This window comes from Phyllobates terribilis, unplaced genomic scaffold (assembly GCF_046119375.1).
Source record: "Phyllobates terribilis strain yellow unplaced genomic scaffold, ASM4611937v1 Scaffold_3__8_contigs__length_932513732, whole genome shotgun sequence".
NCBI lineage: Eukaryota > Metazoa > Chordata > Amphibia > Anura > Dendrobatidae > Phyllobates > Phyllobates terribilis.
Genome location: NW_027362763.1, coordinates 423,931,147 through 423,946,888, shown reverse-complemented (window position 1 = coordinate 423,946,888; position 15,742 = coordinate 423,931,147). Strand labels below are relative to the sequence as shown.

The 15,742-nt window shown below is 41.6% G+C and overlaps 1 protein-coding gene across 7 annotated transcripts in view; it reads left to right on the top strand.

The window, feature by feature from the left end:
- The window catches only part of SNX14 (sorting nexin 14), a 100,975-nt gene that overhangs the window by 65,389 nt on the left and 19,844 nt on the right, over window positions 1-15,742 (top strand). For all 7 annotated transcript variants that reach the window (XM_073675662.1, XM_073675658.1, XM_073675661.1 and 4 more), the window contains 6 exons: window positions 5,878-5,989; window positions 6,296-6,336; window positions 6,413-6,532; window positions 6,617-6,740; window positions 12,155-12,319; window positions 13,406-13,501. In XM_073675662.1, the coding sequence (XP_073531763.1) occupies window positions 5,878-5,989; window positions 6,296-6,336; window positions 6,413-6,532; window positions 6,617-6,740; window positions 12,155-12,319; window positions 13,406-13,501 (658 nt within the window). The remainder of the gene's footprint in view (window positions 1-5,877; window positions 5,990-6,295; window positions 6,337-6,412; window positions 6,533-6,616; window positions 6,741-12,154; window positions 12,320-13,405; window positions 13,502-15,742) is intronic.

Sequence of the window (15,742 nt, the reverse complement as noted above, 5' to 3'; positions counted from 1 at the left end):
ATTCTATTGGCACATGGCTACAACAATACACATTGGCTTAGAGCCCAAACAGAGGTGATAAAAGCTACCTGGCGGCCATTTTGGGTGTCATTTAGCCTCTATCCCCTGATGACGCCAGTTAGGCGAAACATGTCGGGGAGGCTATAATTTTAGTTTACAATAGGACAGGTAGGGAATAGTGCAATAAGTGTTCCACGGCCACAAGCACATGATAATGGAAATAGATAGGATAACTATTGGATACACAGTCATGCCAATTGAATAATCCTGATAGTCCTCACTACCTGCGCCTATATTGGAATTTTAATATAAATTACTACTATAATAAGGATTTAATTATTAAAAGTTAAGTTTTATAGAGCTTTAGTTGGGGGTTCTATTTGCCAACAGGCAATATGTTAATCTGTCTGGGGGCCAGCACGGATTGAACTGAATGCGGGCAGTGTCTGGCTGCGGGCCGGGCGGTGAGCTGTGCAGGTTTCTGGTGTGCGCGGCCATCTTCCTGAAGCTGTGGTCTACAGGAAAATGGCCGCCCACGCTACAAGTCAGCGCATGCCCCGGCTCGGGCTGCCATTTTCCTGTGGATCACAGCTTCAGAAAGTGACCTCACACACCGGAAACCTGCGCCGCTCACCGCCCTGGCCCGCAGCCAGACACTGCCCGCATTCAATTCAACCCGCGCTGGCCCCCAGCCAAACACCCTCAGCATGTCACCACCTCCTCCTTTGATGCCGCCGCCAAGGAGGGAGATCCCGCTCCACCACCATCGCAGGTACTCAACTTTCGGACCATAAGACGCAACCCCCCATTTTCCTCCCAAATTTTGGGGAAAAAAAGTGCGTCTTATGGTCCAAAAAATACCGCAATCCCCCCCTGGGACCTTAACATTGTTCTGAAGGGGTTAACCCTTCCACCCTTTGAGCCCTTTCGGTCAACGAACCCTACCTGAGAATCCTGGAAGATCGTCTAATTTTCCAACTTGACCCTTCATTTCTACCTAAGGTGGTCTCAAATTTCTACAGATCTCAGGAGATAATTCTTCCATCATTTTGTGACAACCCAAAAGATAAGAAATAAATGGAATTCCACACTCTGGACGTTTGGAGAATAGTACTGCACTATCTTCAGGAAACAGAAGAAGGAAGGAAAGACAAGAACCTATTTGTCCATACACAAGGTCCAAACAGAGGAAAGAAGGCAGCAAAATCCACACTAGCCAACTGGATTAAGAGGGCAATTACGGAGGCTTACCAGATTCAGGATCTACCTCCTCCAGCAAGGCTCAATGCCCATTCTACAAGGGCGATATCTGTCTCCTGGGCTGAAAAAGCCAGCGCATCCATCGAACAGATTTGCAGAGCTGCTACGTGGTCCTCCATTCATACTTTCTTCAAACACTACAGACTAGACCTACAGTAACAAACGTACCTTATTTTTCGGACTATAAGACGCACCGGACCATAAGATGCACCCCAAATTTTGGGGTGGAATATAGAAAAAATATATATTTTAATAAGAAGGGGTCCGTCTTATAGTCTTAATAGGTACAGTATCTTACCTGGGGGTCGGTGGAGCGAGGGTCACAGGAGGCAGGGTCCTTCAGGAATCTCCGGTCTGGAGATTTAGCCTTCGGAAGTAAGGTCCTTTAGGCTATTGTCCCTCCCTAGTATATCTTTGGTATACCTCCTGTGTGCTGTCGTGGGGGGTCATTAGAAAAAATTGAATTCGACTTACCGGTAATTCGGTTTCTAATAACCCACCACGACAGCATGGGTAATTCCCTTCCCCTCACTTATTGTTTCTACGACAGCCGGATCAGTAGAAATTAAAGATTAATTTGAAGCATCTATACTCTTGTGGTCCTTTGTAATAACACTGGAGGGAGGATGTGGGAGGGGCTATTTAAACCTCTTCGTATTTCCTGTCCTTATTAGGGTGGGGCTACATCCTCCTGTGTGCTGTCGTGGTGGGTTATTAGAAACCAAATTACCGATAAGTCTAATTCTATTTTTTTGAGCAGTGTATTAATATGCGCATGTAGCTCTTTCAGAGACAAGTTCAGCAATACCTTTAAATGGCCAGTCCATTTTTCCATTACTTAAAAATCAGTGTATGAAGTGATATGCAAATGAGGCTGTAGATCTGAAGCCCCTGTCACTCCAGCTCTATTTCCCACCCAGCACCACCTCCTCCTGGTTGACTGACAGTCTCTATGCTGTGTGACTTCAGGCAAAGGAGCTATCCGTCTAGCAGGAGGCGACGATGCTGGGCGAAACATAAAGCTGGAGTGACCGAGGTCTCAGATTTACAAATAGTTCTTCAGCCTCATTTGCATATCTCTTCAAATGCTGATTTTTCAGTAATAGAGGAAGAAAGTGGCCGTGTAAAGATATTGCTGAACTTCTCTTTAAAAGCGTTACATGTGCAAATAAATGGTTTGAGGTATGAAATCCTGAAGACAGACATCCAACTTTATGGAGAATTTAGAAAACCAAAATTAATCATAAAGTTAAAGAGAACCTGTTTATAAGGATTTTATGCTCCAATCTAAGGATATGCATACAAAGGTGCCTTAATGCTGAGTAAATCCTCACCTTTGTAGAATCCTTTTCGCAGTCTTAGGCCTCCTTCACAAGTAATGATATTTCCGGTACTGGAAAAACCAGTACCGGAGCTGCACATATGTCCATGTTCAACATACGTGTTGCATCCGTATAACATGTATAGGCACTTGGGGAAAAAGCAGTACAGTTAGCACTGTTCCCAGATGCAGAGGTGCTGAAGCCAGCTCTCCTCATTGGCACCTGGTCTCCCTGCGCCCAGGCGATGCTGATGGGAGTTGTAGTCAGCACCGCTGTGTGTGTACGTCGTGAAATAAATAAAATGGCTTGTGGTCCTCCTTCATTTTCCTAACCAGCTGAGGGAAAGCTGATTGCTGGGGGCTGATGTTAATATTCTGGGAAAGGGGCCAATAGTCATAAAAGTTCCCAGGCTATTAATAACAGCTCACAGCTGTTTGATTACCCTTTACTGGTTAGTAAAAGGGGTTCTGAAAAAAAAATGATTTGAGGTCCCCTTATTATTACTAACCAGGAAAGGATAAACAGACAGCTGTGGGCTGATATTAACAGCCTGGGAAGAGGCCATGGATATTGGCACCCTCCCAGACTAAAAACAGCAGCCCACAGCCGCCCCAGAAATGGCGCATCCATAAGAGGTGTCAAATCTGGTCGATTCGCCTCGGCTCTTCCCACTTGCCCTGGTGCGGTGGCAAGTGGGATACTATTTGTGAGGTTGATGTCATCTTTGTAATGTCAGCTGATCTCAAACCCAGGGGTTAGTAATGGGGGCGTCTGATAGATTACTTTGTGTGTGTTGTTTAACTTAAACTCATGGGGTTAGTAAAGTCCTTTATTTGAAATAAAAACTCCCCAACCCTCTTTTACCCATTTATTATCCAAATGTCACACGAAGAGCCCAACTCGGCAACATCAGGATGCATTGCTAAGCGTTTACATGATGCGACCACTCAGACCTGCATCCAGGATACACTGAGCTGAGCATGTGAACACGGCTGCCTGTGACTGGCGGTAACCTCAATGACTTCACAGCTGGTCACTGAAGCTGCGTTCTCATGCTCAGCTCCGTGTGTGGATGCAGGGCTGAGTGATCGCATCATGTCACCGCTTAGCAATGCATCCAGATGTAGCTGAGTTGGTTTCTTCGTGGGACATATGGATTATCAGTGGACAGGTCAGAATGTCTTTGTTTTTTTATTTTTATTTGGAAAATAATAAATGAGTAAATGGGGGTTTAAAATTTTTTATTTCAAATAAAGAACTTTACTCTGTATGTGTGTTGTTTTTTTTTTTATTTAAACTTATGGGGTTAGTAATGGGGGCGTCTGAAAGATGCCTCTCCAACACTAACCCCTGGGCTTGATGTCAGCTGATATTACAAAGTTGACATAAACCCCACAAATATTACCCCACTTGCCACCGCACCAGGGCAAGTGGGAAGAGCCAAGGCGAAGTGCAAGATTTGGCGCATCTTAGGGATGCGCTATTTCTGGGGCGGCTGAGGGCTGATGTTTTTATTTTGGGAGGGTGCCCGTATCCATGGCCTCATCCCAGGCTGTTAATATCAGCCCACAGCTGTCTGTTTAGCCTTTGCTGGTTAGTAATAGTAGGGGGACCCCACGTCATTTTTTTTTCTGAACCCCTTTTACTAACCAGTAAAGTCTAATCAAACAGCTGTGAGCTGTTAATAGGCTGGGAACCTTTATGGATATTGGCCCCTTTCCTAGAATATTAACATCAGCCCCCAGTTGTCTGCTTTCCCTCAGTTGGTTAGGAAAATGAAGGGAGACCGCACGCCATTTTGTTTTTATGTTTATTCATTTAATACCTGATATATACACACAGCGGGTGCTGACACCAGCTCCCATCAGTGTTGCCTGGTCGCACTGATCGCAGGGAGACCAGGCGACAATGATGAGAGCTGGCTTCAGCACCCGGTGCCTGGTAACACCGCGAACTGTACTGCTTTTTCCCAGGCATCGGTACGTGTCACTGACACACGGATGTGATCCATGTGTCATCAGTGCGCACATGTGCGGGACGTTTTGCGGCCCAAGCTGCTTGTAAAAAAAACTGACATGTCAGCATGTTTTGCCCATGAACACATGGTCCATGGAAACACACTGACATGTGCGCAGACCCATTGATTTAAATGGGTGTATGTGTGTAAGTGTCTCCAGTTCGTGTGAAAACTGTCAACACACGTACCAGAGACACTGGTGTGTGAAGGAGGTCTTAGAGAAATCCATAGTTGAAATTGTATGCTAATGATTTGTAAGTGCAGTGGGTGGGGTCGTGCACTACAGCTCTCCTGTCCTCTCTCCATATTACCGCCCGCTGCATGCCTCTGGCTGACAGGTCACTGATGTTTCAGTTATGGATTCAGTCAGACAGGAAGCAAGCAATGGGCGAGGAGAAGCAGGAGAGCTGTGGGTGCAGTGTCCGTCCGCCCTCCTGCTGCACTTACAACTTACTAGCATAAAATTTCAGCTATGGATTTCTCTAAAACAGCAAAATGCATCTTTCTACAACAATTAGGCCAGGGTCACACGAGCGTATAACATGGCCGAGTGCTGTGCGATAAAACATTGCATAGCACTCGGACCAGTGTTATTCTATGGGGCAGCTTTCATCTGGGATTATTTTCTCATGCCGATTCAGCATGAGAGGATCGACAGCGAGACTGCTCACACGCACCTATACAAGTCTATAGGTGCGTGTAAAACCTTGGACTGCACTCTGATGTCATCCCAGTGCTGTCTGAAATATGCCGAGACAGGCAATGGAGGAGATGGAGAAATTACTCTCTCAATCTCTTCTCCACCGGTGCTGTGATCCCCTCATGTGAGGGAATCTGCCCACAGTGAACTGACACTCGGCTCACGCTCGCTGCAGAGCTGGAGCCGAGTGTCATTAGCATATCGCCTTAAAGCGCTGTACATGCATGTCATTAGTTTGGGGCATAAAATCCTGATGACAGGTCCTCTTTTAGTCCCATATCTCTATAGATTAGAATAGTGCTGTGAGATTTTTGGCAGCATTTACTGTATAATGATAAGAATTACAGATTAGTTACCTGCATTAGCTCCTCCAGCATCAAAACAAATTGCAGACATATTCCTTTTGGTACGAGCACTAGGAAGTTGTTGTATTTTTACAGACACTGTTTGGCAGCTTTTCCCCGGCCATTTTCTGTGATTATCACGGGGCGCTGCATTTGGCAGAGTTAATATTGCATTACATGCCAACCTCACAAATCTATAGAAGTAATTACTCATTTTGTGATCTTTTGTTACAGAAACTGTTGCAGCATCCAGAGCTGAGCAATAGCCAATTGTTGGCTGATTTTCTGTCACCTAACAGTTTGGAAACCCAGTTTCATGACAAAATCCTTCCAGATGTCAATCTTGGTATGTGATGATCAGTTTTCAGCAATACGTACTGTACATAAGAAGTCATCAAGTCCTAGCAGTGATAATGTTCTTATTAATCCAAGTCTTATTTATCTGTATATTATAGCACAAAATAATTAATATTTTTTTGCAATTTGGCCCCACTGCTTTACAGATGTTTCGCCCTCTCACCAGTGTGATGGGCCAGCTGCCAAAGAACATATTTCACTGGAAGGAACATGATGTTTGAGCTCTTGCAAATATTTTGATTGAGTGTTATTATAACATTGTGAATATTTCTTGTCTTTGTGTTCTAACTTGCAGGCAAAATGTTCAAGTCTGTGCCAGGCAAATTAATTAAAGAGGTGATTTTATATTTATTTTGTAGGTATGTTAGTCTGATCTTCTGTTCCAAAGTTATAACATGTCTTTGCCTTGCAGAAAGGGCAACATTTGGAGCCCTTCATCATGAATTTCATCAACTCTTGTGAATCTCCAAAACCTAAACCCAGCAGACCTGAACTAACCATTCTTAGTCCTACATCAGAAAATGACAAAAAGGTTTGGCTCCAGTTAGTAATATTGTGTTCATGTAATGAGTGATATTGTGACATTTTATTGATTTAAGGCTTGTTTCAAATGTAGCTTTTCAATGATTTGTACAAGAACAATGCCAACCGCTCTGAGAATATAGAGAGAAGACATAACCAGAACTGCTTCATGGAGGTTATGACCGTTGAAGGAGTTTATGACTATCTAATGTATATAGGTAAGTAAGGAGACATGCCATCCTACCAGACAATATTTTCTTCTGTCACTTTGATTACAGCCCTATAGCTGCAGTATGACTTTCTTTAATAGGTCAGCATCATTATAGAACAGATCCATTTTATAGGGCTTCAAAGCCACTGCAGGTATAGTGTTAAAAGAAAAGATCGTGACTCCTTCTGTATCCTGTTAATTAGTACTATACAGATATGTTAAAAAATTAATAACAACTTTGGACCAGTATAAAGAGTACCTACTAGGAAAAATCAACTTCTTCCTGCTGCGCCAATTTTGCATTTTAATCTTTTCTGCTCCTTCCAAATACCAATAACCTTTTCATTTTTACATCCACATAGATGGATTTTTTCCAAGTTGTACTTTAGAATCATACCATGATTACAGAGATACTAAATTTGTCCATTTTTTTATTAATATTTTAGTAGTTGAAAAAAAGTTCAGAATTTGTAAAAAAAAAAAAAAAAAAAAAAAAATTAATTAGTTTGTCTCCATTTTCTGAGACCCATAGCGTTTTCATTTTCAGCCGATGGGGCTGTGTGAGGGCTTGATTTTTTATTTTTTTTTTCAAGGCAAGCAGATGTTTTTATTGATACGATTTTAGGATAGGTATGTCGTTTTGATCGCTTTTTATATTAAAACATTTTTACGGCATTTCAGCCATTTATGTAGTTTTAATTTTTTTCCCATACAACTGTATTTATCAGTTTAGTTCATTTTATATTGATTGGATTTTTATGGATGCAGTGATGCCAAATATGTGTATTTTTTTTATATATACAGTACAGACCAAAAGTTTGGACACACCTTCTCATTTAAAGATTTTTCTTCATTTTCATGACTATGAAAACTGTACATTCACACTGAGTGCATAAAAACTATGAATTAACACATGTGGAATTATATACTTAACAAAAAAGTGTGAAACAACTGAAAATATGGCTTATATTCTAGGTTCTTCAAAGTAGCCACCTTTTGCTTTGATGACTGCTTTGCACACTCTTGGCATTCTCTTGATGAGCTTCAAGAGGTAGTCACCGGAAATGGTCTTCCAACAATCTTGAAGGAGTTCCCAGAGATGCTTAGCACTTGTTGGCCCTTTTGCCTTCACTCTGCGGTCCAGCTCACCCCAAACCATCTTGATTAGGATCAGGTCTGGTGACTGTGGAGGCCAGGTCATCTGGCATAGCACCCCATCACTCTCCTTCTTGGTCAAATAGCCCTTACACAGCCTGGAGGTGTGTTTGGGGTCATTGTCCTGTTGAAAAATAAATGATGGTCCAACTAAACGCAAACCGGATGGAATAGCATGCCGCTGCAAGCTGCTGTGGTAGCCATGCTGGTTCAGTATGCCTTCAATTTTGAATAAATCCCCAACAGTGTCACCAACAAAGCACCTCCTCTTCCATTCTTCACGGTGGGAACCAGGCATGTAGAGTCCATCCGTTCACCTTTTCTGCGTCGCACAAACACACTGTGGTTGGAAACAAAGATCTCAAATTTGGACTCATCAGACCAAAGACAGATTTCCACTGGTCTAATGTCCATTCCTTGTGTTCTTTAGCCCAAACAAGTCTTCTGCTTGTTGCCTGTCCTTAGCAGTGGTTTCCTAGCAGCTATTTTACCATGAAGGCCTGCTGCACAAAGTCTCCTCTTTACAGTTGTTGTAGAGATGTGTCTGCTGCTAGAACTCTGTGTGGCATTGACCTGGTCTCTAATCTGAGCTGCTGTTAACCTGCGATTTCTGAGGCTGGTGACTCGGATAAAATTATCCTCAGAAGCAGAGGTGACTCTTGGTCTTCCTTTCCTGGGGCGGTCCTCATGTGAGCCAGTTTCTTTGTAGCGCTTGATGGTTTTTGCAACTGCACTTGGGGACACTTTCAAAGTTTTCCCAATTTTTCGGACTGACTGACCTTCATTTCTTAAAGTAATAATGGCAACTGGTTTTTCTTTACTTAGCTGCTTTTTTCTTGCCATAATACAAATTCTAACAGTCTATTCAGTAGGACTATCAGCTGTGTATCCACCAGACTTCTGCACAACACAACTGATGGTCCCAACCCCATTTATAAGGCTAGAAATCCCACTTATTAAACCTGAAAGGGCACACCTGTGAAGTGAAAACCATTTCCGGTGACTACCTCTTGAAGCTCATCAAGAGAATGCCAAGAGCAAAGCAAAAGGTGGCTACTTTGAAGAACCTAGAATATAAGACATATTTTCAGTTGTTTCACACTTTTTTGTTAAGTATATAATTCCACATGTGTTAATTCATAGTTTTGATGCCTTCAGTGTGAATGTACAATTTTCATAGTCATGAACATAAAGAAAAATCTTTAAATGAGAAGGTGTGTCCAAACTTTTGGTCTGAAATATATATATATATATATATATATATATATATATATATATATATATATATATATATATATACAGTACAGACCAAAAGTTTGGACACACCTTCTCATTTAAAGATTTTTCTGTATTTTCATGACTATGAAAATTGTACGTTCACACTGAAGGCATCAAAACTATGAATTAACACATGTGGAATTATATACTTAACAAAAAGGTGTGAAACAACTGAAAATATGTCTTATAATCTAGGTTCTTCAAAGTAGCCAACTTTTGCTTTGATGACTGCTTTGCACACTCTTGGCATTCTCTTGATGAGCTTCAAGAGGTAGTCTCCGGAAATGGTCTTCCAACAATCTTGAAGGAGTTCCCAGAGATGCTTAGCACTTGTTGGCCCTTTTGCCTTCACTCTGCGGTCCAGCTCACCCCAAACCATCTCGATTGGGTTCAGGTCTGGTGACTGTGGAGGCCATGTCATCTGGCGTAGCACCCCATCACTCTCCTTCTTGGTCAAATAGCCCTTACACAGCCTGGAGGTGTGTTTGGGGTCATTGTCCTGTTGAAAAAGAAATGATGGTCCAACTAAACGCAAACCGGATGGAATAATATGCCGCTGCTAGATGCTGTGGTAGCCATGCTGGTTCAGTATGCCTTCAATTTTGAATAATTCCCCAACAGTGTCACCAGAAAAGCACCCCCACACCATCACACCTCCTCCTCCATGCTTCACGGTGGGAACCAGGCATGTAGAGTCCATCCGTTGACCCTTACTGCGTCAAACAAAGACACGGTAGTTGGAACCAAAGATCTCAAATTTGGACTCATCAGACCAAAGCACAGATTTTCACTGGTCTAATGTCCATTCCTTGTGTTCTTTAGCCCAAACAAGCCTCTTCTGCTTGTTGCCTGTCCTTAGCAGTGGTTTCCTAGCAGCTATTTTACCATGAAGGCCTGCTGAACAAAGTCTCCTCTTAACAGTTGTTGTAGAGATGTGTCTGCTGCTAGAACTCTGTGTGGCATTGACCTGGTCTCTAATCTGAGCTGCAGTTAACCTGCGATTTCTGAGGCTGGTGACTCGGATAAACTTATCCTCAGAAGCAGAGGTGACTCTTGGTCTTCCTTTCCTGGGTCGGTCCTCATGTGAGCCAGTTTCTTTGTAGCGCTTGATGGTTTTTGCAACTGCACTTGGGGACACTTTCAAAGTTTGCCCAATTTTTTGGACTGACTGACCTTCATTTCTTAAAGTAATGATGGCCACTCGTTTTTCTTTACTTAGCTGCTTTTTTCTTGCCATAATACAAATTCTAACAGTCTATTCAGTAGAACTATCAGCTGTGTATCCACCAGACTTCTGCACAACACAACTGATGGTCCCAACCCCATTTATAAGGCAAGAAATCCCACTTATTAAACCTGACAGGGCACACCTGTGAAGTGAAAACCATTTCCGGTGACTACCTCTTGAAGCTCATGAAGAGAAAGCCAAGAGTGTGCAAAGCAGTCATCAAAGCAAAAGGTGGCTACTTTGAAGAACCTAGAATATAAGACATATTTTCAGTTGTTTCACACTTTTTTGTTAAGTATATAATTCCACATGTGTTAATTCATAGTTTTGATGCCTTCAGTGTGAATGTACAATTTTCATAGTCATGAAAATACAGAAAAATCTTTAAATGAGAAGGTGTGTCCAAACTTTTGGTCTGTACTGTATATATATATATATATATATATATATATATATATATATATATATATATATATATATATATATATATATATATATATATATATATATATATATATATATATACATACATACATACATACATACATACTAGTAAAAATCACTTTCTTCTTTGAAGCGCAGCCACAGGCTGGTTTTCACCGGATTACTGTGACAATAGATACGTGGGGGTTTAGCAGATCCCCAACTGCCATAGCACCCCATCAGTGGTCTACGAGCACCACAGGGAGGGCGGGATGTTGGAATGGGGGTTAAAAATAAAAAAATATATATTTATCCATGTGTTTACTTATATTAGTAGAAGCTTTGATCCATATACCTGTTTTTCTATGGAATTGCTGCCATCTTGTGGATGGCAACGTTTCTCCTAATCACCCTGCAATTCTCTATATCTTCTAATGCGCATGCGCAGACAGAAAACACAGGACGCACCCTACTGCCACATATATAGTGTTACTACTTTACTAGAGGATTTTTATCTGCCTCTCCGCAGCACATCACTGCCCATGACTGTTCTACTGCTCTCGTTGGTGTGAGAACTCCCCAAGTAGAGCAGAGACCGGTGTCACAGTCATGGACAGTGAAGCGCTGCAGAGAAGCCGGGAAAACTCCTCTAGTAAAGTAGTACACTATGTCCCTGGCAATAGCGTGTAATGTATCTGTCACGCCACGGCCGTGAACATGATCTCTCTGCTCTAAGCAGCAATGTAATTCTGCTTAGGGCAGATAGATCACTTCTATGATGTGGAATGACATGGTGCCATTAAGCATGCTGGGAGCTGGCAGCGACTCTCAGCAGATAATTGGGTTTGCATGCCATGCATGTGCCCTTTGCATATTATGCAAGTGCCTTTATGTAGCAATTTTTAAATTCTATTTAGAAAAGTTTTTATGTGTAAAATATTAAAATAATAAAAAAAATATATTATTTTAAATTACTACAAAAAAATCAACACTGTCTCAGGCATTAAATAAAAAAGGACACTCCCTGTTTGGCTTCCCCATGAAGTACATGTTTTCCAGGAGATTGTAACCTTTACCGGACAAGATGTCCAAGATATTTTCTCATACTCTGTTCACATTGCATTTACATGCGACTTTTGGTAAAAAAAAATAAATATTTTTCAAATGTATTGAAAATCATTGAAAGCTGTGTTTCCAAATCAATGTATTAAAATAAGAAGATTTTAGAAGTATAAGGAAAATAGATGACTAACTGTATAAATTCAGATAACGCACTTAACACCTTTCATCAGTTGTTAATTCTCTATTTTGCATGTTTTATTATGAATTCCAAACAGGACGTCTTGTCTTCCACATTTCTGATTGGCTACATCACCTTTTAATGGGGGGACGAATCCTTTTAAAAAACACCCTTGAGACCTACACAGACCACTACCTGCAATGTAAACTTGAGCAGCTTAGTCAAGAGCATCGACTTGTTTCACTCATTACACTTCTTAGAGGTATGGGCACTACAATCTTTTCCTTGTCAATTTTCTTGCGTATTCCTATTTTATGATTTAGTTTCTCACGTTAGATATATGTAAATATCTCCAGGAAGGGCTTTAAATATATTCCGATTTTACATATATGAGTAGTGGTATGGCTCTATAGGCATTTTTCAAACAATTAAAAAAAAAAAAAGAGATCTGATGTACCAGCCAGTCATGCCAAAAAATATAGTGTAGGAGCCATATGCAAATAAGGGTGAAAGTGCACTAAGGGCGTGTCACTGCACTTGGAAGAAATAGTCCATGTGCCTCTAATGTACTTCCAGTCTGATTTGCATATGGGTTGTATGCTAGATTTATCATGATTGGCAAATTGAGTATTTTCCAAAAAAGGTATCAATTTTATTGGGGAAAAAAGTGCCTGTACAGCCAGACTTCTGCTTCCATATGTGAAAATGAGCTGACAGGTTCACTTTAATGAAGATCCATAAAAAATATTTGCATGCTAGATCTGCAAATAGAGGGTCAAAAACAGTAATTACACATATTGCTTTTTAATAAATTTATTTTTATAATTTTATTATTTTTGTTTATTTTTAAAAGACATTTGGGAAGTAAAAAAGTCAGAAGGGTGAAGTCCGAGGTTTTCTTAACTTCTTTATCAGGAGTACAGCACTTCCCTGCCTCCCCACTTTGGGGGGCAATGTGCTCCTGCTTCATTGACTATCAGCATCACTGGCCCGTAATTTTGTATCTTCTTGAGGACATTGAGGATTTTTATTTAGTAAATTGCAAAGTATCTTTTTTTTACAAGTATATTATAATTTTTACCATTTATGTTGATGAGAATAACCCTTTAAGCAGCAGCCTTTCACCTTTGTCAGCCTTCCAGCTATGTACAGATTACACTGTTTTTGCTATACATCCTTGGTAGGCCTTGCAGTTCTTCATGAAAAGAAGACTTAAGCGAAGCCTCCCCAGTTAAAGAATTAAAAACTGCACAAACGATCATTGCTGAATAGTATAGGATTTTTTTCTCCTAAAATTCAATGATGATCTATATCCACAGAGCATTACTGGTATTTATTTTCATTGTAGATGCTGTCTTCTGTGAAACTACTGAACCTAGAGCTGTGGCTGCAAAGCAAGAACGGGCAAGGCAGACCTTCAAAGAAATGATGGATTACATTCCAGGTTTGTGACCTTTCTTGGGAAATTTGAGTTTACTTACACAATAGCACTGTTTTTTTTCCTGACTCTGTGTTAAGGCCAGTGATAGCCTTATTGAGCGCTCCTGCTCTTTAAACAAGTTGTTCCCAACCTCTCCTATTCTTAGAGCAGGCACTGGAGGACGTGATTTTGACTGGCATCGGAGTTTCTTGCAGTGTGATTGGCTTGGTTGACTTTTTTGCATTCAGTGAGTGCAATGAAAGACCGTGCACATTCTGTTTACACAACAAAAATGCATTTTTTATCTGAATTGCATCACCCAATGCAATTCTATGGGGAAAATCTGCACATAAAACAAAGTGTATCTGAGCAAAATTTGACGTGTTGCTGATTTCAAACGTATATCTTTAACCCCTTTCTGACCTTAGACGTATCCATACATCCCTCTGGCCTGGTATTTGCCGACCTGGGACGTATGGATACGTCTTATATTTAATGCGGCACCGCGACATCAGAAGCCTGCGACATCACAATAGCTGCTGCATCTTTGCTTCTCCTGCTGAAGAAAGAAGACCGAAGACAGAAAAGTCCCTGATCCTTGCCTGATCTCTCCTCAATCACCCCAATACCCCCCCGCTCACCCCTCCCTTATACCACTCTCACCCCCTCCCCACCCCCCATTTCTGCCATCGAGTGCTGATCAGTACATGATCGCTCGATATTTGGCAGTTTTTTTTGTGCGTCCTGCAGCGGCCGAGCGCTGATCAATGACGCATGTCACTGATCAATGTTCGTGCTCACTGTTTTCCAGGAATTTTTTTGTAACTGTCTATTTTTCTCCCCCGCCTTTGCACTACCTCTGTGCGTGCATCCAGCAGCCGCCGAGCGTTGATCAGTGATGCAACACAAGGTGTGAAGATAGCCCAATTGTCATTTACTGCGGTATTGTTTACTGAACTGAGTTCCAGTTAGTAAAGTGTAAAAATATAATGTAGTAATCGTCATCTACTACGGTATTATTTACTGAACTGAATTTGAGTTAGTAAAGAGTAAAAATATACCGTAGTAATTGTCGTCTACTACGGTAATTTTTACTGAATTGAGTTTGTGTCAGCGCGGAAAAAAAGAATCATCCTTGCGGCCGTATTACAGCCATCGAGCGCTGATCACTGACGGACATCAGTGCTTTTTTTCTTTTTATCTTTTTCTTTTCAAAATAAAAAAAAAAAAAAAAAAAGTTTACACCAAGCACACAAACACACAACTGAATAAAATTTGGTACTCACACAAACACCACATACATAAAAAAAAAAAAATAAAAAAAATGTTGTCCTGCTCGTCCCAGACTTGGTATTCAGCGGAGGAGGCATACGCTTTTGTTGCCTCCAACAGTTAGGGAGAGGATCCCACCTTCCTTTATCTTTCCTCCTCCTCGAGTGATACCGAACTTCCCCGCAGACGCCCCAGGACAGAAATAGAACCAGCGCCCACCATTACTGACCCGTATGGACCTCACCTCCTGAAAATTATGAGCCACTGATTCCTGATGATGTGGCGCAATCAGGAATCAAATTTGACATCACCGGCCTCACAGAAATTGACTTTTTCAAAATCTTTTTCTCTGAGTATTTCGTAAACCTCGTGGTGGGCCAAACAAATTTGTACGCCCAGCAATTTTTACCACAAAACCGCTCTTCATCATTTTCTAACTGGATCCCAGTAGACGCAGTAGAAATTATGTCTTAGGGCCTGGTCCTTCACATAGGGATAATGCTGAAGGCAGAACTTTGGAAATATTGGAGTGTTGATTATACATCACCCCACTGTTCCAAGTGGTGATGACCCATAAATGTTTTGAGGCCTTCCATAAATTCTTGCATTACAGTGATAATGCAAGGTGTCCTCCCCGAGATGACCCCAACTTTGACCGTCTTTTCAAATTTCTGCCGGTCATTGAGCACTTCAGCAACAAGTTTGCTGAGATGTACGTGCCACAAAGGGACATCTGCATGGATGAGTCCCTAATCCATTTTAAGGGGAGGCTCCAATTCCGGAAGTACCTGTCCAGTAAGAGTGCCAGGTACGGAATTAAGCTGAACAAACTGTGTGAGAGTACCTCAGGTACACCTACAGATTTAGGGTCTATGAAGGGAAGGACTCCCGGATTGAACCCCCTGAATGCCCCGCTGTCCTGGGAGTGAGTGGGAAAATTGTGTGGGATTTGGTGCACCCACTGCTGAATCAAGGTTATCACCGCTACGTGGA